Below are 22,219 nucleotides of genomic sequence, written 5' to 3' on the forward strand. Positions count from 1 at the left end.
ATCAGTGTTTCTCAAGTGGTAATCAATGATACATCTTATTTTCTATGCAACTGTCTTGAGATTCTGGGATCCAATTTATAGTTGCAATATAAGTTAAAAATTAACTGTGATACGAACATATATGCAAAGGTTAGCAACCCAATAAATCTGTTATACCTTATGTCCCTGTGCATAAATAATAATAATAATAGTAATAATAATAATAATACATGGCTATCAGAAGATACACTGTAAAATTGAATTTGCACATGAAACATCCTGACAAATTAAAACTTGTGACACTGGAAAATCCATAATGAAACTATCTCTACTCAGATCACGTTTTCATTAATAAACAAGGGATAGTATTACTCACCGACCAACAAAAATAAAATTAAACACCGAACAGACGGCATTCATTCTACGATACATATTCTGGGGGCAATTGTCCACTTACAAGTAAAGCCTGTATCGTGATGCCCAGATCCATCTCTGCAATCTATCTCCTTTGGTTTTTTCTGTTAACTTCCAGACTACTTCTTTCCCTCTCCAACCTGCCAGTCTCATCCTAGTATCTCAACTCACCATGTTCTGCCTGAAGCTCCACCTCTCACATCTCTGTACATCTTTTCAGCTCCTGTCGTTTGCCTAAAATTCCAGTGGCTTTTCTTTCACACTGGCTCATCATCAAAAAGGGGGTCAGGAGTCAGGCTCCTAGCTTTCAGTTTCAAAGCATCCTTCGAAGGGTGATCCCCACCTACACAAGAGTAACTTGTGCCACCAATTGATCACTGGAACTGAGTTTTGTCCCAGTTTTATTTTATAACAACTTTGGTGGCTTTATTATCTTCGGTGGCTTTGTGGAAAAGGCACATTAAAAATTTGGTCAGCACCAGAAGATGCTATAGAGGTACAATGAGCAAAAGATTTGTGAAGTCAGAAGCTGTTAAAATCTGAAGTCTTTACTGAATATGAGAAAAAATAGTATTGTTTCAAAATTTTAACTTGCGATTTCAGACAGATTTTCCCTCTATCAGCAAAGTTTTTGCCAAATTTTGCCTGTTTTGAAACAGAAACATTAGAGCCAGAATTTTTAAGCTACAGAAAATTATGTATTTCATTCAGAGAAATGGCTTACAATCACTAGATTCAATTAAACATCCCATGTAGTAAATTTCAAAAGCAGATAATTTTGGCAAGGAGGCAAAGGGCAGTTGTTTTCAAAATCAGTGGGGTAAGACAGCATTGATACTACTTAATTTCTCGTGGCTTTTTTCTCCCATGATCACTTTTCACTTAATTACTCTTGTAGACAATTGTTTCCTATGTTACATAGGTCTTCCGAATCTGTCAAAATATAGTCATCAAGTTCACAGTGTGTGTTCTACTTTGTGTTCTATTGAGTGCAAAATATATTTACTCAAGTTAATGGGATAAATTAACTTTCACAAACTAAGATAAATGCAGGGGTTTAAAATGAATTTTTTTTAGGAGACTTTAATTTTAGCCCTAATTAAGCAGAGTGTTTTGTAATGTGTCTAAATTTGAGGAGGAGCTCAGTCTTGCTGAAGTTTTAGGACTATAAATTGTCCTGTTGATCTCTACGCACATTTGAACTACATAATACCATGTCCGTGTCCATTTGCTGAAAGACAGTTAGAGAGATTTTCGCTGTATTCAATATACGGAACATGGTCTGTGGTAACAACTTAAATAAACAGGAGAATCCTTGGATCAACATGTGGAATTAACAGCATTCTACAGCTGACATGAAGTCTAAACAATCCAAGTTCTTACAGTGAAATTGTATTGATGAAAATAACAGAGCGGCAATATAAGACATGGCAAGTAGCACTGCAAAAATACCCCCAAAACAACACAGTGAAAGAGAAGATAATCAAACTATTTGATAAAAAAACCCAATCACATTGTAAGCATAAGATTAGAAGAAAATAAGGAAGAAAAGCACCCATTGCATCAAAAATATGGAAAATAGGGAGTCAATGGAGGAGAATGGGGAGAATATTGCTTAATGTGTCAGAGCACAGTAAAGATACTTAAAACTTCATCAAGAATTTGATTATAGAGTATGAAATGAATATGGGCATTATAATGTGCAAGTTTTTAAAACATAATTAAGTACTGAACTGGGGAACATCTTCATACACCATGAAGAATTGTTCCAAGCTTCATTTCTGAATGAAGATGCAATTGTCCGCAAGTGGTTCCAAAAAGTCTAAAGTGCTTCTTGCTAGCTCTTCGTGTGCTTGCATGTACCCTGTAGTAAGCAACTGGTTTATTGCTCTTGTCCTTTGCTACCATTCTCTAGTCTCCTACTCTAGTGCTCCTTCTCTAGCAGTGGCCATGCAAATTTTTCATTACAGCATGGTTTTTCTTCTGCTGGGATTTTTCTATTTCAGGAAATACATACTTTAATCTCACTCCCATTTTCTGGGAGCCTTAGGAGTACTGAAATTGGTATTTTGATATGATTTCATAGGATTTCAGTCTCTTCTTTCTCATATTTTTTATGCTTTTCTCAGTCTTTGTATTTTCACTGTCTTGCACTGCAGAGAGGCTCTGCACTGAATAGAATTCCTTCATGAGGACCAAGTGGCCAAGAAGACTCCTAAAGACACACGCAGTGCTGAAAGCATAGATTTAGCAGCTAAGCACAAAATACTGAAACATTTCGAGTTAGGCAAGAGTCCTATCAATAATTAACCACAAGCTGGGAGACCTTCATCAGTAACACCACATGGAAATTCTGAAAAGCCTGAGCAGCTCATTAGGAAACACTGACTAATAAACCCTTGCTGACCTTGGCTGCTCCTCTGAGCTGCAACTCCACTTCACTAGACAGAAGCATACATGATACAGATTTTCATCTATTTGTGCATGCTGGGACATAAAAATCCAGCAAGGAACACATAAAGCAGCTAGCCACCTTACGGATGCATTTCATCTTGTAAAGGATAAAACTAACAAACTCAGCATCCAAAAGCAAAATTTTTTTTTACCAAAAGTCAGCATATTATCCACTTCTTAAATGTTGTTTTGATATGTACTGTGGCATATCAAAGCTTTCAACACTGTTTGTCACTGGTTCCCGTATTTTAAAAGTAGATTTCAAAACATAGTGACTTCTCACAAATTGTGAAATCCCTATCCTATGCAAGAATTCACATATGAACACACAAAACTAGGAGTATGGAATTTAAAAGAATTTATTTTCCAGAAAAGAATGATAAAGATCCCTTTAGATCTTCTCCTACTTCAGAGCATCCAGGTCAGAAATTTTTCAACTGAATCTCTTAAAAAATATTCCACTCTGTTGTAGTAGACTATCTACAACAGAGAAAATTTAGACAAATTCAAATATTTTAAAATGTTTTGAATGGGTGGTAAAGCATCTAGTTTCTGATGTTGTTTCTGCAGCTGAAACCAAACTTCACTTTAAACTGTCAAAATAAAAGTGAAATCACCCACTTCTATAAAAGACTTCTTTGATAAGCATTCTGGCATACAACAGCTTTCAACACTATTCACCATTGCCTCCCACAGTCAAATTACAAATTTCAAAATGTAGCAGTGAGAAGCAGCACCTTTTGTTACACTCCTAATTAAAAAGTACTGGAAGCATTCACAAATGGAATTGCACTGACCATGGGGGAAAACAAATGGGAAAGTGAAAAGACACAGAGCCAGGGAAGGACTTGTGATGCGTGAGTGATGTAAAAACAGATCTGTAAAAGGCTGAAAAGGTTCTCACATAGGTAAAGCTTTATTACTTCCCACAGTAATGAAGAAAATGTTTTTATGCCTTTGTGGTAATTTTGACCAATTATAAGACAAATTGGATGGGTGTGATGACTTTCCCTCCCACATTTTTCAACCTTTTTCTGTGGCACTGGTCTTTAATCTCAATTTATGATATTAAATTGTTTTCAAAGTTAAGCAAGCTCTTCTCTGAAAAGGAAATGTCTTTCTACCCACATCTACATTTCAGCTCTTGAAACCTTTGCAAAAATGCATACATTAGAAAGGAGACCACAAAGGTCACTATGAACACCCCATGATACATTCTTCAGTAAATGAGGCCAGCGTGTTCCTTCATAATGTCATGGGCAATACTGCATTACCGTACACTGTATCTTAAGTTTCAATAACATGGTCACAACTGTGTTAGATGCAACTACAGGTATTTCTTTCCAAAATTTGCAATGAGCTACTTTGAGAGATGAAGAAATATTAGTTTATTATATAATATTTGTTGTATAATTTACAAACTATCTATAGTTTATATTTTCTTGCTGTCAAATACTATTTGACAAATATTATTTCCGATATATTTTATTACATAATGTCTGTAATATAATATATAGTGATATTACTATAAAATCCTGTGATTAATGACTAAGGACACTATTGTGTTCAGTTTGGGAACATCTAAAGGTGCAGTGAGCTGAGAGAAGCCTAATAACCTGTATCAGAGAGAAAGATCCACGCATAGGGTACAGAGTTATAGGACAACTTAGATCTTTAATTCCACCTTCCAAAAGGAGTATTCAACTTTCATGTAACTAAAGATGAAGGGACATTTGCTAAAGGGAAGAAGGAGGGATTTGGGGAAAAAAATAACTTCACGCATTTTATTAAATCAACTTACAGAAAAAAACTAAAAAAAAAAAGTATATTGCACCCTTGTGCAGCTATGTGTTGGATTAATGATTAAGTATTGCAATCAGAATATTGCCTTCAAGTTATTTACTTCCTTTCAGAAACAGATAGTCCACTTGCAATATTTTGATTTAATGTTAAGTTGTTGCCATCTACTTAATTGGTAATTAGATACTGTAGACTTGGTTCTGTAGAGAAAAATACTATTAAGATGATGACAGCTACTACTTATCTACTGAGCAACTTTGATTCTAGTTTCATAATGTGGAAGCTAATTTCTGACCTACAACTAAGACTGTGCCAGAGAGAAACTGACATACTTCAGGAAATTCTTCTGAAAGGCTTACCTGACATCTAGCGGCAGAGGCAGGTAAAGTAAAAAAAATCAACAGTGGAGAATGGAAATAATTTAATATCTTAAAAAACGTATCATTCAATTTTTTTTAAGTAATAGGTGAAAAATCCAAGAGAGGCTTTGAACACCACAACTAATAAATGTAGTTAAAGGTAAATGGGGAACAAGTATCTCTCCTATATTGCCCTTTCTAAAGATTATCTTCATGTGGATGATTCAGCTGAATTATGTACATTAATGAACGCATTCAGAGATGTTATGAGTTATTCTGATTGTTATGCAATATGATAGTTATTTTGATTGTTATGCAATATGATATGGTAAAGATTCATCAGTAATTGACTTGGTGTAATAAATGCTGTAAACTTAATTTAATTAATATGCGCGTTGCATGACTACAATTTATTTCAAGTGACATCAAAAAAAGGAACAAAGTTTCAAGTTACCATGACAACATACAGACAGCAACACAATAAACAGACTACTGTCATTCACGCTCCCTATCCTGCGATTGTTTTACATCCTCCAAGACTGCTACCTTCGCTGCAACTTCAACTGTCTACAGAATCAGCACCGACCCTTTCAAACTTGTGGTATGGGGAAAGCTCCAGTTGGTCTCTGGGTTTATAGGTAATGAACACAGCAACAACAAGCCTTAAAGAAAGAAAATCTATTAGGAATTTAATTCACATAGTCAAGGAAATAAAAACTTCCAAAGGAAACAGTACAGAAGTATAGGACACTCTATATTCCTAAAGACTAAACAGATCTCTGACTTAGAAGCCATACAGGTTTCAAGGGACAGATTCTGCATAACTTTTCTTGCTTTCCCCTTCAGAGGACAGTTTAATAATTTGAGAACTTTCCCCTACACATACCTTCCACGCTTCAAGATTTTTCTAGGTGTTTTAAGAATAAAAAAGAAAAAGGGTCTCACTTTTGATCTTTTACAAAGAAAATATGATGATAAACACTCTTCATAAATACAAGATATGGGATTTGGATCAGTTTTCAAAAGAGCTGGTTCAGAAAAATTTCTGTCTGCAGGTTCCGTCACTGTAGAGTTCAAAATCATATTTAACCCAAGCATTTCCACGAGTTGGGATATCTACCACCATATTTTTCTGTTATATACTTAAAGAATAAAGTGCAACAAGTTATTACATTAAAATATGACACAATTTTACTTCCCCACACGTTCCCATATGAAATTTTATAATGTAAAGTTCCATACATACAGCAGTATGTAGTAATTAACATTTTTTAATTTTAAAATTTATCTTTCCCTTCCTTCAAATGATGAAAAGCCACAAGACAGTATACAGACAATGGCTGGCCGCCTTTAATGGATTCCATTTTTACCAGTGCAAATGCGAGTAACATAAAGAATGAACAAAAATCATGTCCCTTTGCTGTTATATTTGAATATTACAGACTGAAGCAATTTCAGGGAAAAGCAATAATTTTTAAAAGAATCACAAAACCTTTGAAATTAAAGACAAAATAATAAAGGCTAACAGATATGTGGAGAAAAAAAATTGTTCTTTAAAATGTTTGAACTTCAGGGACACAGAAGGAAGAATCTCTTAAAGTAGCAGGCTATAAAAAAGGGGAAAAAAGTTTGGAATGACACACTTTCATTTAGAAAACTACTAAAACTTAGATGCAGAACTAACAATTTATGATTTGCCATAGCAGTGGGACCATGTAGCATCATCTGACTCTCAGATTTCACCCACTATGAACAGGAACATGCTGTAGTAAGACCTGACATTCTCTTCACAAAATTAATAACTTAGTGTTGATATTCTTTGGACACAGGACATATTAAGAATATATGAATTCACTATTTTCAGTCTAAATGTTTTTTAATTAGTCTGGGACTATATAGGCATTTTCACATGGCATTCTACACCCTCCAGAGATATAAACAGCTCCAAAACAACTGGAAGAACAAAAAGGATGCATCTATGATGGGTCACATTCTAGTACAAGAAATTCATTGTCAAGGACATACAGAAAAAGAACAGGAACAGTACTCAGATGGCATAGCAAACAGAAGACACAGAAGCATGTGATACTGTAATTTATTCATCAGTACTATATATTGTAACCTGTGAGCAGACTCTGTTTCAGGAAACAAAACACTAATTCCTGGAAATGGTATACTAGGGCAATATTTCTCAGTAATTTAGTCATTATGCACCTTTTATGAATCCAATGCCATACATGAGTCTAGGCTAAGGTCCAAAAATCAAGCAGCACACTTATAAAGAAGGGGGATGGAGGCAGTGGTTGTGCAAGCAACAAGGAAGAGGCAACAAAGACAGTCAAACTTGCCCAAAAACCCCAAATCAAACCAAAAAGCACTACACAAGAAAAAGGCATTACCCTTACGCTCTGCATTTCCTACATGTATTTTCTAAGCACCCAATGCTGGTCACTGCTGGAGACAAGATACTTCAACCAGTCTTTGCTATAGGAAGTTTTATGTCCTTCAACATTGTAAAATGAAAAATCACATTATGTCTCAGGAATTAGCAGTCCTACAAAGAGAACTGCGTGCAAAGTCTCCAGTAACTTATGAGTAACACCAAAATAAAAATCTTGATGGAATATGTCTTGCATACAATAAAAGTAAGTATTATTTTTCTGAATCAATTAGTTTTCTGATCATCATGATGTAGACCTTACAGTTCACTGCCGTTACCTAGAAGGCCTACAAAACACTCCTATCACCTTTTCTGGTTTGCCTTTGGGATGACATAGCATAAAACAGTATGAAACATGAAAATGATCATCAAATGCAGGCAACATAAGAAAATATGATCTTTAGGACACTGCTGCTAAGAGTGCATAAATCTCCCACTAATCATGGACAGCAAATATTTGCATTTTAGCTCATTTCTAATTATATTTACATATATATATAAAATGGTGAATTTCTATAATGCTGAGAGCTACATCATAGTTTCACTTTTCTGGAAACAATGCACTCCCAACTTCCTTAAAACTACACAAGATACCATATAAACACAAATAATCATTAAGACATAATGATATTTGAGAAAAACTCAAATAATACAGAGAAAAATATTAACCTGATTTAAAAGAGAGTGCTTATACCATTCAAAGTTATGAGCAGCAAATAAATGAATCTACTCCTGTGTCTTTCAGAAGTACTCTCATGGAAAACAAGAGGGGCAAGAAGAACATTCTTTTAATGAACGATGAACTTGGAGAGATATGTGATTTTTCATGGATACCTGACAGTACCTGTCTCCTCTGCATCTACTGTTTCCAGGGTTGCTGGAGATGCACAGGCACATTTTTCTCTCTCACCAAGACATGTATTCTCTGGCATACACTCTCAAAATGAATAAATCTCCCTTGTTCTTGTGTGGGAGAGTTATGCTCTTCTTCGTAAGAGTTACTATTAATAATATTTATTATACATTATTTTTGTATTTACGTTACCGCTATTTTGCATTTCCCTGTGCTAAATTTGAAGAGACGCTGCACACACCAGAGACTCTGCCCATCCTGCCCACTCCATAAGCTGCTACCATCATTCCACCCCTGTCTCCTCAAAGTCCTCACTGAGCTTTCTCAACTTCACAGCTTTTACATCCATTATGTCCTGGTCTTAGTGCAGACACAAAGATATAAATATTCTGTGTAACACAAATACTGTAGTTGCACTAGGTTGATGACCGCCATATGTGATCTGCCTAATGACATGATCAGTGTATGAATATACTGACTTATCAGACTCCCTGTGTTTGTGAATTTGCTCTTTTCACATTCTATTTACCTTAATGATGACAAAGAAAATACAGAATGTATTGTACTTGATGACTTGTATACTAAGGATTTAGCGTATGGACTTGTATTAGAACAAAGTGCAGCTATGCTAAAGAATATATTTTAACAAGATTAATTTTAACTGAGTTTGCAGTCAACTGAAAACAACTTTTAGAAAGAATTAAATTCTTAACATTTGATGGAAAGTGTATATTTGCATTACTTAAATCTGTAAGAGTCAAGGAAAGAAAAAAAAAACGTTACAAAAGTATACCTTTAATGTTTCGATTTCTTCTTTGTGTTCCCTCTTTAAATGCAAAATGGCAGCTTGGTACTCTGTAAAAATAAAAAAAGTACATTGCATTAGAGTCAGAAAACAATGTTCCATCTTCAGCATAGTATATTTCATACAACACTGCTGGGTCCAGAATGCAGATGTAGGCTCTCAAATAGAAAACATTTCAAAGTGGTGATGAGTAAGAAAATCTAAACACAGTAATTAGCATTATCTTCTAAGACCACATGGCCAGATCTTCCACATGGTGTTCCTGACACAGATGATAAAGCAAAGAAATCTTCCATGCTGAGAAGGGAAAATGGGGGAACAGCAAGTCGTACTGAAATAACAAGAGTAAACTTTAGTTTTGCTTAGCTTTGCAGATAAATGCAGATCTGATAAGATATTATGACATACACATGCATGCACACACAACCCCTGAATTCTAAAAAATCATGCATTAAATACAATGGCTTAAACTGAACTGTAAACATCAATCACTATACACAGACATACTGGACAAAGACCAATCACAAATACAAGGGAAGACCTGGAAAAGTACCCAACTGCAAGAGATACAAAGAAGTGTTTGTGTTAATTCTATCAGATGAAGATTAATTACAGGGCTAAAGTACCTGCGCAGGATACTAAATAGCTCTTTCATTTAGTGAGACTATAACAAAATCCAAAGGTCTAACAACACTGAAAGCATGAAACAAAGCCACAGAAATTTAAATTGGCAATGATTAAATGAGGAGGCTGAGAATTGCTTACACAGGTCTAGTGGTGGCTGTAATGTCAAGGTGTAGATTTACCAAATGAACCTCTAGAACCTGGGTCTCATACTATGGTTTCCATCAGACCTGACCATGGCTACATTGGGCGAGATGAAGAAAGAGAAGACCTTTCCTTACTGCTGTGTAATGATTTAAAAGAAGCCAGTCTTCTGTAAGACACTGGTCCAGAAGCTACACCCTTCCTAAGCAAGCAACTGGAGTTCATTCTTAGACCATCAAAGCCCCACTTCTATCTGCTTCCAAATTAAAATTCATCCAAAAGTGTATTTTCAGCTGCCTGGCTTGGGTCCTGCTTCCCTGACTAAAAACGGAATCAAATCCTAATTTAAACAAGGACTGAAAATAGTTCAAAGACTTTAAATTTTACTGTCAATGTTCTGTAACACTAAGGAGTTTGTATGGTCCCTGGAACAGTAGAAGCAATAAAACAGCATTAAAACTTCAAAGCATGGACCAAAGCAACAGATCAGTAAAATATTCCAGTGCTTAAGTGTTTTTCTTTTTTTTTCTTTTTTTTTTTTTTCTCTTGAGAGCACATGGAGAAAGAGGAAAGATAACCTTTGTCATCACCCTCAAATCTGTATGATGTGTAAGCTTTTAATGCAAAACTATTTTTTTCAAATGCAGGTGAAGCTACATTGCAAGCAGCTGAATTGATTTACAAAATCAAGAGAGACTGGTATTTTACAAGACACAAAATAAAAAACGTGGGTGATTCCAACTAGTAATAATATCTACCTAAACTCCTCCTTCCTCTCTAACAGGCCTCTACTTAGAGCCTTCCAGCATGGGAAAATTGCCTAACTGCTCTACTGGAATCACAACCGGTTAGGATTTTTGGTTTTAGGTTCATTAGGTTGATTTTTGTTCATAGGTTTTCTGATGTTAATTCCTTTGACTGGTTGATACTCCCTCTGGACACAGGCTCTGCTTATCCACTCACCTAAACAGTACTAATGAAACAGCTGCCTCAGGTCCCCAGAAAAAGTTGTGACCCTCCTGGCACCTCAGCTGGTTTGGCGCTCACTCAGTTTGCAAGGCACAAACCTTATGATCACCCTGACTTCAAGTTTAGCTCTTTAAGCTCACATGGTAACTGAAGCAAACAACAGCCTTTGAAAATGCTGTTAACAATCAGTTCTTAGTTTGGCTAACAGAAGGATACAGATCTACAGACCTACCTTAACAAAAGATCTATTTTCTACGTGGGATTGCCCAATGCTTAACATTCTTAGGGATATGGGTAAGAGAGCCATAGTTCACATAGTCTGACATAGACCTGCACTGGAACCAAAAGCAGATTTTTCACCATTTCTACCCATTCCCAACTCTCTGTTGTTTATTTTCTTATCTTGGCACAAGTAGCTGTGCAGTCAGAGAATGCTGGAAGAACCCCAACGGATGAAAAATTAAACACACAGCATAAAAAGTTGAAGAATATTTTTAAAATTAAGTATATGTCATTTTTGTGACAGACATTTTGCAAGATACAATCATTTGAAATTGGCATGTGTTTTTCATTACTTCTACTAGCTGAAAGCTCCAAATTAGGTTCTAGAGATTGCTTTGTTTAATCTTAAAGCAGAAGTAAGATAGGGAGTAGCAATTCCTTTATGGTTTACTTATTCCTTAAAATGTGCTAGATTACAAGAATTAATAAACCTAATTCATTACTTAAAACACTGCTATTGCAAAAGAGCAAGTGTATCATTAACTGATTTACTATAACATATTTAATAGATTGTCTACTATGCAATAAAGTGACATTCCACAGCATAAGCTTCTTTTTTTTCTTTCTACCATTGTATTTAACAAGAAGAAACTGTCTATTGGATAGAAGCTGACAGATGGCAAAGTACTTCTTCCTTAGACCCTGGCTTTATAGATCCAACTTGATTTTGTGTCACAAGGTGACTTTACTGTATTCCATGCTAGCAGATACCCTAGTTTGTGAAATGTCAGAGGGGTTTATTTTCTGAGGTTTTAAAACCTTTCATTATGCTGGGTAACAGAAGGCTGATTGTACAAACATCCTGTTGTACTTGCCTGGTCTCCAAGCAGCCTGCCGGGAAGAGAGTGGTAGTAGAGCATAAGCAAGCTAGCTATCCCTCATGCAGATTATTACTCAGATTATAAGGGCTTTTGAAACAAATAAATCTGATACAAATCAGATGGCAAGTGCTCCTATCCTGAAAAATGACCACAAGCAAATTAGGATTTCATTACTGAGGAAACAAAAATCTTAAGTCCTTTACATATGGCAAACGGGCAAAAGTAAACAATCTCACTGCATCAATTCAGCTCCAACCATCACTCTTAATTTTAATTTACTACTTTTAATTTGCTACTTTTTCCTTTGTTTTAAGAAGACTCCACCTCAAGAAAACTTTAATAAATGATGGAATTTGCTGCCCATTCAGGCATACTCTTCACTTAACGCAACTTGATGCTTCCTTCAGTCACTAACTCTAAACCACGCCAGCTAAAGCAAACATTCATAAAACTGGATTTTTTTTCTAAGGTAGTGTGATAAAGCAGATTATACATTATAAAGTCTTAAATAAGTACAAATATTTGTTACATATGCTGGTAGTTAGCAATATATTTTAAAGTACCAGGTTAGTGAAAAATGTTTCACAAAAATACTTATTTTTAAGTAACGTGGAATTTGGCAAAGTAGACGGGAAGCTGGATAGAGGCCTTGGTGAAAACTAAAGACACACAGTTTCCCTTTTTGTTGGAAAATTAAATCCGTTAGTAATTGTAAAAAAAAAAAAAAAAAAAAATTCCTTGCTGTGAAACTCGAAATTCCATTTACTCCCATGTTTTGCAGTAGTTGGTAGGTAGAACAGGCATCTAATTAATTCTGGGTAATCATACAGATTTATCAGATAGACCGAAACTCTACTTGGACCTCATTAACACAAGAATGATAGTGAGGACAAAATGATCCTTCCCTCCACCAACACTCTTCTGCACTTTCATTGTTTGCATTCGTACTTTCTGCCTCTAGGACTTGTCATACAGATTTTGCACCTAATGCACCAACACTGAACTGTGAAGATCCTCTCTTCACACAGAACCAGGACAAAGTGTGGTCTAGATGAAATCACTTTTCCAAGTTCTGAGTCCTATCTGGATCACTTTCAGGGAAATAGTTATTACCCAGTGAAGGTACCTGGAGGTTATCCAGTCAATCAGATTTCACGGAAGAGCTGCACTAAGGCACAATAGGGGAAAAAATAGCTACATAAGTAAAAGAAAATATCTAGTTTGGGAAGATACACCCATTGTAGGCCATTAAAGCAGCAGAATGCTGGAAAAGGGAGCTCAAGTTCTTACCAGAAACTGATTCAGTTTCCAGAAGACACTCCAAATGCAGTGAATTAATCAAAAAAATCTTACTTCGGGATTGAAGTCATATAGTCCTCATTACTTTGTCATACAGTCCTAATTTGCAGAGGTTTGGGGGCACAATGCGAAGTCTGATTTTGTTTCTTTTTCTACAGGCCCCTGAAGAGGTAAACTGAGAACTGCAACAGCACAGAGCAGTGCGACTGTGAAATAAAAACCATTCAGTTTCACAGTAAACAAAATTATATCTCTGCTGGGACAAGCCAAAAGCTTATTTCACCTAGTATCCCATCTCAGTAGCCAAAAAGCAGGTGATGTGTAAAAAATTAAAAAACAGCAGGTAGTGGTACTTTTCCAGTATACTCTCCCAGCAGCTTGATTTGCAATTCAGGAACTTTCTAAAACAGAGAAGTAGTTTGCATATTTAATAGTTTGCAAGTGGTTTCCTTTTCTAAGGATGCTCATTGTTGATTTTAAAACTGCAAGCAGACAAAGTCCTGCAGGAAAGAACTGCACATTTGGTAAAGACCCTCTTGTTGATTTTGAATCTGCACCTGTTAGGTTCATTTGATGCCTCCAATTCCTGTGCTGGAAGAAGCAGTGAACAAGTGTTAATAACCATTTTCCCATTCGCTGTTTCTTTCTTCTTTCTTTCTTCTTTCTTAGAAACTTATTTATGTGATTATTATTAAGATTTTATCTTCTATTTCTTTCCTACTACTTCCTGCCACTCCAGTTGCTCCTTGATCACTGAGCTAACATTTCCCAAGATCTATTTTAACATCAAGGTCTTCTTTTCAGAGTAATGATCAGACCAAGAGTTCATTATTCTCTACATGTATTTAGGATTTTTTCAGTGCACATCTTAATAATTCTGTATTTTGGATTTCGTGTGACCTTTTACTGCACAGTCCCTCAACTTTAGATTTTTTTTACCTTTGCCTTTTTATTTTTTTAATTCTCATTAAAAATAATTTGCATTCTGACGAGAGAATGTTAAATTTGTATTCAGGCCTTATCTTCACTATTTTTACTAATTTCATACCATCTGCATGCTTCTCCTTCTCAAGTCTCACTTTTCCAGTTCATTTATGAATATGTGCAGAGTGTAGAGTCACAGAGTGTTTGCACGCTCGGCAAGTTTGCTGACAATGCAAAACTAGGGTAGTGGCTCATAAGGTGGAGGGTCATGCTGCCATTCAGAGGGACCCGAACAGACTGGAGAAATGGGCTGACAGAAACTTAATGAAGTTCAACAAGGGGAAGTGCAACGTCGTGCACCCAGGAAGGAACAACCCCAGGTACCAGGACATACTGGGAGCTAACTGGCTGGAGAGCAGGTTTGCAGAAAAAGGACCCGGGGGACATCAAGTTGAACACAAACCAGCAATGTGCCGTGGCAGCAAAGAAGGCCAACAGTGTCCTGGGCCACATTAGGAGAAGAGTTGCCAGCAGGCTGTGGGAGGTGATCCCTCCTCTCTACTCAGCACTGGTGAGGGCGCACCTGGAGTGCTGTGTCCAGTGCTGGGCTCCCAGGCATGAGAGACACATGGAGCTTTTCTAAATCTAGCTCCACATATGCATTCCAATATTCCCTGTACATTAAATGTTATTTTGTAAAATCTCAATTGTCCTTTTTTTTTGTATTATTTGTTTGAAACATTATTGTCATAAATATAATTATGTTCAAAACAAGAAAATTTGGAATAATTTCCATCGTGAACAAATATATGATACGTTCTGTTGACAAGAAAACAGATCTCTGATCTGAAAAATCTGAAAGAGGAGATGATTGAGAAAATGTAAAATAAGCCACTTCCACTGGGTGGCAGTTTTGTACTCCATTAAAAAACTTTTTTTCCTCTGAACTCAAACTATAATTTGGCAACTAATGGCTATAGACATACTGTTCATTTGTTGTGGATGTGAATTTTTATCTTATTAGTTTTTCATCTAGATTTTTATTTTAATAGATTGTTTTGTCTTATCTGTTTCCTAATGATTGGCTTGTTCAATTTTATTTGATAGTAGCATATACATGTGAAATGTCCTTGTTCAACTCTCTGATTTTAGAAGGTGCTTGCAAAAGAAAAAAAAAAACCACAAAACAAAAAAAACCCACCACGATTTCTAGAATGATCCACTCATGACCCTCTTCTGCCACCCACAGATACAGTCAATATTAGAAAATATAATAACTTTACTTCCAGTCATACTATATTTGGTTCTGCCTATACACAACTGCAGGAAAAATTAATTTTAATTAGTATCTTACCTGACTTTAAACAAATATTTTAGCGTTGAATATTGCAAAGACAGATATAACATTCCTTCTTAGCTAACTTCCAGATTTGGTATCAGTCTGCTTTGTGATTTTAAAGCATGTTAGCAATATGGATCTTATAAGGATCCATTGACTAAAAAGATATTAGTGTATCAGGAAAAGAAATCTGGATCTAAATCAAGGGGCTATTTTCTTTATCATAAGGTACCACAACATTTTAATTTCTCCAGTAAAATCATGGAATGAACATCTACAACAAAGTAATGAGTTGCAAGAAGGAAATGAGACCCACTGCAAGGAGGGAGCAACTCTGTGTCCTGTAATTGCATCAAAGATAGTATGTAAACAGGTAAGAGATTATTGTGGAAGCACTATGGAAAAGCTGAAGAAGCAAAGCCAAACAATTAAAAATAGGTGAATAATTAAGATGCACAAGAGGTGAACAAAAGGCTTAAAATGCTCTAAGAAGGCAGAAATGGAATTCATTATAGAATCACAGACATCAACCGTGTGAAAACAACAGAGTATGATATATTGTGAAACAGTGGACAAATGCCTACTGCCACTTACACTGGTGGAGCAAAAGGGGTGTACCCGTATGACAGCAGAAGGTTTTATTCACATTCTCTTGAATATCAATTAAAACCCAAAAGTACCTGGAACCCCAAAAGTTGGCAGATACCAAAATTTATGTAAGGGGAAAAATGTAAGGCTGCTTCTCCTGATAATGTTAAACAGAAAGCACACACTTCTAAAAAGTTATTATATTTTATAACTGTGAGTTTTAAACTTGAACACAGAATAATTTGAAACAAAGGAAGATGTATTCAATATATTTGACTAATTTTTACAGTACTGTGTTTTCTCAAATTTTGGCCTTCTTAATCTTGCAAATAAAATGTGTAACACAGAAGGGCTCAAATCTACCCTTAATAATCATAAAAACAAAGTATCTAAAATAGCAGCATATTCTAGTAGTATTAGGCCCTTGATACCCCAGTGTGAATGAGTACATTAGTATTTACATGGTCCCCAGGCAATACACCTCTAACTTCTGTGGGCCTGTTTGGGTCTATGGCTTCTACAGAGAAAATTAAGCCAGGATATCGAAGTGTTAAAGATACTGAAAGGAGGGTTTAGTTTGAAAATTCCAAAATAATTACACCTCTAATCTTTTTAGTTACATATATAGAAGACCTTTAAAATCAGAACCATATATTGTATGGTCAGTAGACATTGCGTAAGCCAGAATTCCTTCATCTCAGAACCCCAGTTTTTTAGGTAGAAATGAGTGGTAGGATTTTTTTTTCTGTTCCACGAACAATTCTAAGATATTGTTTACTTATTTGTTCCATAGGAAAGGAAGGAATAAATATGAGATTTTTATGGCATGGGCAAATGTAATAGCTTGCTCATTTGCCCAGCCTCCAAGCAGGCAGTAAATCACATGAGTGGCCTGTAACTCTAAATTCCTACGTGCTTCTAGGACCTCCACACCACTCCCAGTGTCCTGTAGGGTAGGGTCTACTTCAAGAGAGGAAAATGGGAAATGCTAGCAGTGTAATTGTCAGGGAGAGACGAGTCTGTCAGACGAGACTCTTCAGAAGCCCACTTAATGACAGTTTAATGTAACTTTCCTACCCTATGATCACTGATAGTATATGAAAGGATATTCTAAAAAGTTCTAATAAAAGTTGCTTTCATTAATGCAAAAAATGTCTGAACACTGTCTTATTTCCTAAGAAGTATTCATGCAGCTGTAATGAACATGAGTGGACTCTCATTATGAAATTTCAAAGGGAACAGGACAGGACTTCAAAGTCCTTTGGATTTATTTCTTCTAATATGATGTCCATTTGCATCATCATCTAAAAGATGTTTCATGGTAGAATTAAGGAGTAACTTGTTCTTCAGTGATATAATGCGTCAAGAGTTTATCCTGGTCATAAGATTTGTTTGTAAGTCTTGTAAAATAATCACACCAAATATTCACCAAAAACATCTAATATTGCTAATTCAACTCCAAAAAAGGATCAACACCTCCCCCACCCCCCAAATCTAAATCCTGGAAAGTTTTCACTCAGCAGATTGCTATACTGTAATTCCTTGAAAAGTATGAGAACAGGAAACTGTTTAATGAATAAACAAGTAACGATCATTCATACACAGTATAATGACAGTTTTTTAACTTAGAGAAATAAAGAAGACAGGCTAGAGATACTGAGGCAATATATTACACTAAAAGGAACTCAGAACTTTCAGAACTTCTTGTTCTTCAGAAAGGGTGTTTTAATCATTAGGGAGTTGGTATTTCATAATTTGAGAATGTCTTTAGGAAGCTTTTGTTCAAATATTTATTTTAGCAAAAAAGGTAGACTGAAATTTCAGAGTACTTCATGTACGTTATGGATTATATAAACTAAAAATTGGAAAAAGCAACACATTTATGAAACCTGTACACAGGTTCACCACCTTTATCGTATCAGAACAAAACTAGTCAGTCTTCGCCTAAAATACCACAAAACCCCCCTGCAATCTCAGCTGTCACAGAAGTATTCCCCAGAAAATGTCGATTTCTCTTATTTGAGAAAACACGGAAAAATATAAAGGCTTTGAAACATGCCTTATTCAGTTATGTCAGTTACTTCAACAAGCAACTGCAGAAGTGACAAGTCATTGTAGAAAAAAAGAGGAATACTATCAGAAAATCCGCTTTTAAAATAAACTGTGCTCCAACTCTGCTTCAGTTAGTTATCACAGATTTTAATTCACTAATTCGAAAGAGCTGCTTTAAAGGAATTTCCAAGCTATGAGAGTCTGTGTGAAATTAGTTCCTTAAGCTTCATTTGAAATCCAACAATGGCCAGGATTGGATCTGTGTGTCCTGCTCTTGGTGGGATACAAAACTGGGCAAGAAAACACAGAAAGACACAGCAGGCTGTATCTGAAATAAACTTCCATAAATCACATTAGTATTGTCTATTCCCTTTCTTAAAGCACAATTAAATCTCCTTTTCCTTCAAAAGATATATCTACTGATTCATTGTTAATGGCATTATCAGCTAGCATCTAACTAGACCTCACACAGTTTTCAATGGGATTTTATTGTATTTCTTTGGCAGTGTTAAGTGCGTTAAACTGTTTTGAATAAGGACCAGCATGCATTCAAATACATCAAGGTTATGGAAAATCAGAAACCTATCATCCCTTTAATCTTTCCAAACTGATGAGCACTAAACTAGTAAACAAGGCAAATTTAGGTCTTGTACAAACACTTCAGTTCCCACTTTTTTACATGCAACATTTATTCAAATCACTAAAAGTATGCTGCTACAATACTCCTCATCATCAATTCACTTTACCTTGTTTTTTTGCTTAAATTCAGCTATGACCTCAGTTTTATATAAGATACACCTCACAATGGAGGACTATCGCCCATCAACTCAGAAAGAACTTTTCCAGTTAAATTTTCACTAAATTCTTTGCTTCAAAGGGTTTTAGGATAAGCACTGTCAGATTATAACAAGATCAATTATTAGGCATATTACATTATCTCTAAGATGGGTTACAATGACTTGTAGCTTGCTCACAGACAAGAGAGCTGAGGAAAAAAAAAAGATAAAGTAATACACCAGTTCTCAGTTGTGATGTTCTGCTGATCAGACTTCAAATCTTAACTTCGCAAAATTTCACAATTTTGTGAGATGGATCTGAAAGTCAAAGACATCAACCTACGTTCCACTCATTTTAGTGGAATAGTGGCCACTGAAACTGAAGTAACAAAGGCTAGAATTCTAAAATCAGTTCCTCATCTGTATTACAGAACTTCTGTAGTCTTTAGTCCCAAACACTGGGAGGTACTGCAGACTCTGCCTTTACCATTTTTATTCCACGAAGGAAAGGCAAAACAGTGCCTTTACAGCAACAAGAGACCAAAGACTAGACACAGACGGACAACATTACACTGTTCCACCCACCTGGTGGTCCCTCCTTGTAAAGCTTTAGGTGAGCTAGAGACAAAAGCATAAGTAAGATTGTATTTAAGCTTCACACAGGGAATTTGTATTTTTACACTCATTAAAGACATATCCTAGCAGGGAGTCTGGCAGACTTTTTATTCATTACTACAAACATATACCTCAGTCAGTATTTTCAGCTCCTATTTATGCCATTTTGTCTTGCAAAACATTATCAACTGTTTATTAATTGATTTATTTGCTGAGTGTTCCTAGATATTAGCACTGTCCATCAAATCAAATCAAAATCAAGTAGTAAGTATTCAAATAAATTCCTACCATGTAGAAAAAAATCCATGGACATTCCTTAGCTCTCAGCTTGCAATATACACATAATTACATATTGCACACTGTAGAATGATTAAATAATTGGGGTTTTTTATTCATTCCTCAAGATTTTCAATCGGAAATAACACTGGTTCTCACTCTATTGTCTTTTTATGTTGTTTGGAAAGGCATGGAGAGCAACACAGATCAGAAAGCTTAGCCTCTTCTAACAGATTCATTGAATACAATCTAATTAGAAGACACATTTTGGGGGTGGAAACGCTTTCAAGAATTCCTTGTTTTCCTTTTTAAGTTGTTTCTAAAACATGCACTTTTTAAAAAAAATTATAGACTGTGCAATAACAGTGGCCAATGTATGACATATACCACTGGGTGGTAGAAATGAAGCATATAATATATTTCTTATGATTAGTAAAATATGAGACATTCTTCACTGTTTTGCAAAGAAAATACACTCTACAGCATGCATGTTTTTTCTTTATGCATAGAAAATGAAACATGAAATAAAATCTGGATGTTTTGGACAACCTACGTAATTTATGCAAATGGTAAATATATTCAGTTGTACAATCCCACAGAAATTATCTGAATACAGAGCAGCAATAACATTTACAAATATACACAATACACGCTCATGTAAATCTTGGACACGATACTGAGCAAGCTGCACTGTTCATCACCTTTTCTAAAAGAAAAGGTACAAGCTTTCACTGATAAATCTAGTGACCTGAAAATTTAACCTACAACTTTGGGAATACTGGATACAGTAAGTCACAATGTTTCAAATGGCAATTTTCATTCTCCAAAACTTTTGCAAAAAGCAAGTATACACACTGAAATACTATTCAGTATTATTTTATTTGTGTTCAAAACTGTGCTATGTAAAAAATACCTTTTATTCTTTGATAATAAAACAAGTTAACTACTTGAATAATTTTAAATAAAATCTTATGTGAAAACCTCCATAACTCACATTTCAAATGTGTGAGTTACTCCTTAAATTTCACATAAACAGTTTTACATAAGCTTTGAAGATAAATGACCTATATAGCCACTTCTGGTCAGTATATTCATTTTTGTAAGAAATCTTACACATTAAACTCAGTATGTGGAAACATGTAAAATAATGTTAACACAATCTAAAAGTCATTAGAGAAGCAAAGCTGCAAAGCTTGAGTGCAATCTACCTCTTGATATGCACGTCACCCTGTAGCATAAAGGAAATAACTTTTAATTCATCTGATTCATTAATTTCAGAATAGTGGGTGTTTCTTAATCTTTTCTACCTCCTTGGTAGCCCTTGGTCCCATCATTTTCAATATTCCCTTTTATTACTCTTAGTTTCCGCCTCCGCTATTTCCCCATGTAGTTTTCCCCTTTAACCACCAGGTGGCAGAAGGGAATCTACTCACCACAGCTGCACCTTTTTAATTAGCTATATAGTTATTTTCACAAGCACATTGATGGGACCTTCCAGGATTTTTCACAGTCTTAAAAAGCTGCAAATGTTCAGGCTTTTCTTCAAATAAACAGTCATGAGAAAATTTAAAAACATGTTATTTGTCCAGTCTTGGAATGGTGTTTATAAAGCATAATTTTCACACAGAAATAGTAACACTGGGAGAAATACACACATTTATTTGAAACGCTACATAAATGCAACTTAAAGTAAGTAGAAGAATTGTGGCTTACACGTTTTTTAGCAGATGATTGTTCAATGAAAGTCCAAAGCTTAAGTTTATAAAAAGTTGACAGTCAGACTTCCTTAAACTTTCTGAACAAGTTTTGCATTTAAGCATCCTTTTAAAACTAGGAAATTAAAATTGATTTGTGTTTAAAGAAATTCTTAGAATTACTTGTTTTTTAAGGATAGAGGATTGGCTAAAACAACACTGAATGTAGTTTTGACACATTATTCTAATCCTTCTTCCCTCATCCCACCCCATCTACTCTACCTATCCTCCTTTTTTTTACTTCCCATTGAACCTGAACTCTTTTACAGACCCCAAATTCAATATATATAAGGATGTCAGTATCCCCAGACTGGGAAATGAACAGACATCCTTCACTTCGACTGATTTTTTTTTTTAGACTTCTAAGGGAAGGAAGAACCCTCCAAGACTAAAATATCAATGGTTTTCAGCACCTTAAAGATTCTGGCACAGTGAAAATATGGAAGATATGAGCAAGGGAGACAGATGGAGAGGGACATGTGGAGAATTTTGCTGTTTCTTCTTCACAGTAGCTAGTATGGGGCGGTATTTCAAACTGTGCTGGAAACAACGTTCATAATACAGGGATGTTTTCATTGTTGAGCAGTGCTTACGCAGGCCTTTTCTGCTTCTCCCACCGCCTCACCAGTTAGTAGGCTGGGGGGTGCACAGG

At 35.5% G+C, this 22,219-nt stretch overlaps 1 protein-coding gene across 1 annotated transcript in view; it reads right to left on the reverse strand.

Annotated features, from left to right (window-relative positions):
* FMN1 (formin 1) overlaps nt 1–22,219 on the reverse strand; it is a gene marked incomplete at its 3' end in the record, with an annotated part of 99,742 nt that overhangs the window by 66,272 nt on the left and 11,251 nt on the right. The window contains exon 3 of the mRNA XM_010155637.1: nt 9,093–9,154. Within this exon, the coding sequence (XP_010153939.1) occupies nt 9,093–9,154 (62 nt within the window). The remainder of the gene's footprint in view (nt 1–9,092; nt 9,155–22,219) is intronic.

The sequence above is a fragment of the Eurypyga helias genome, unplaced genomic scaffold, assembly GCF_000690775.1.
Source record: "Eurypyga helias isolate BGI_N326 unplaced genomic scaffold, ASM69077v1 scaffold5177, whole genome shotgun sequence".
Classification (NCBI taxonomy): domain Eukaryota; kingdom Metazoa; phylum Chordata; class Aves; order Eurypygiformes; family Eurypygidae; genus Eurypyga; species Eurypyga helias.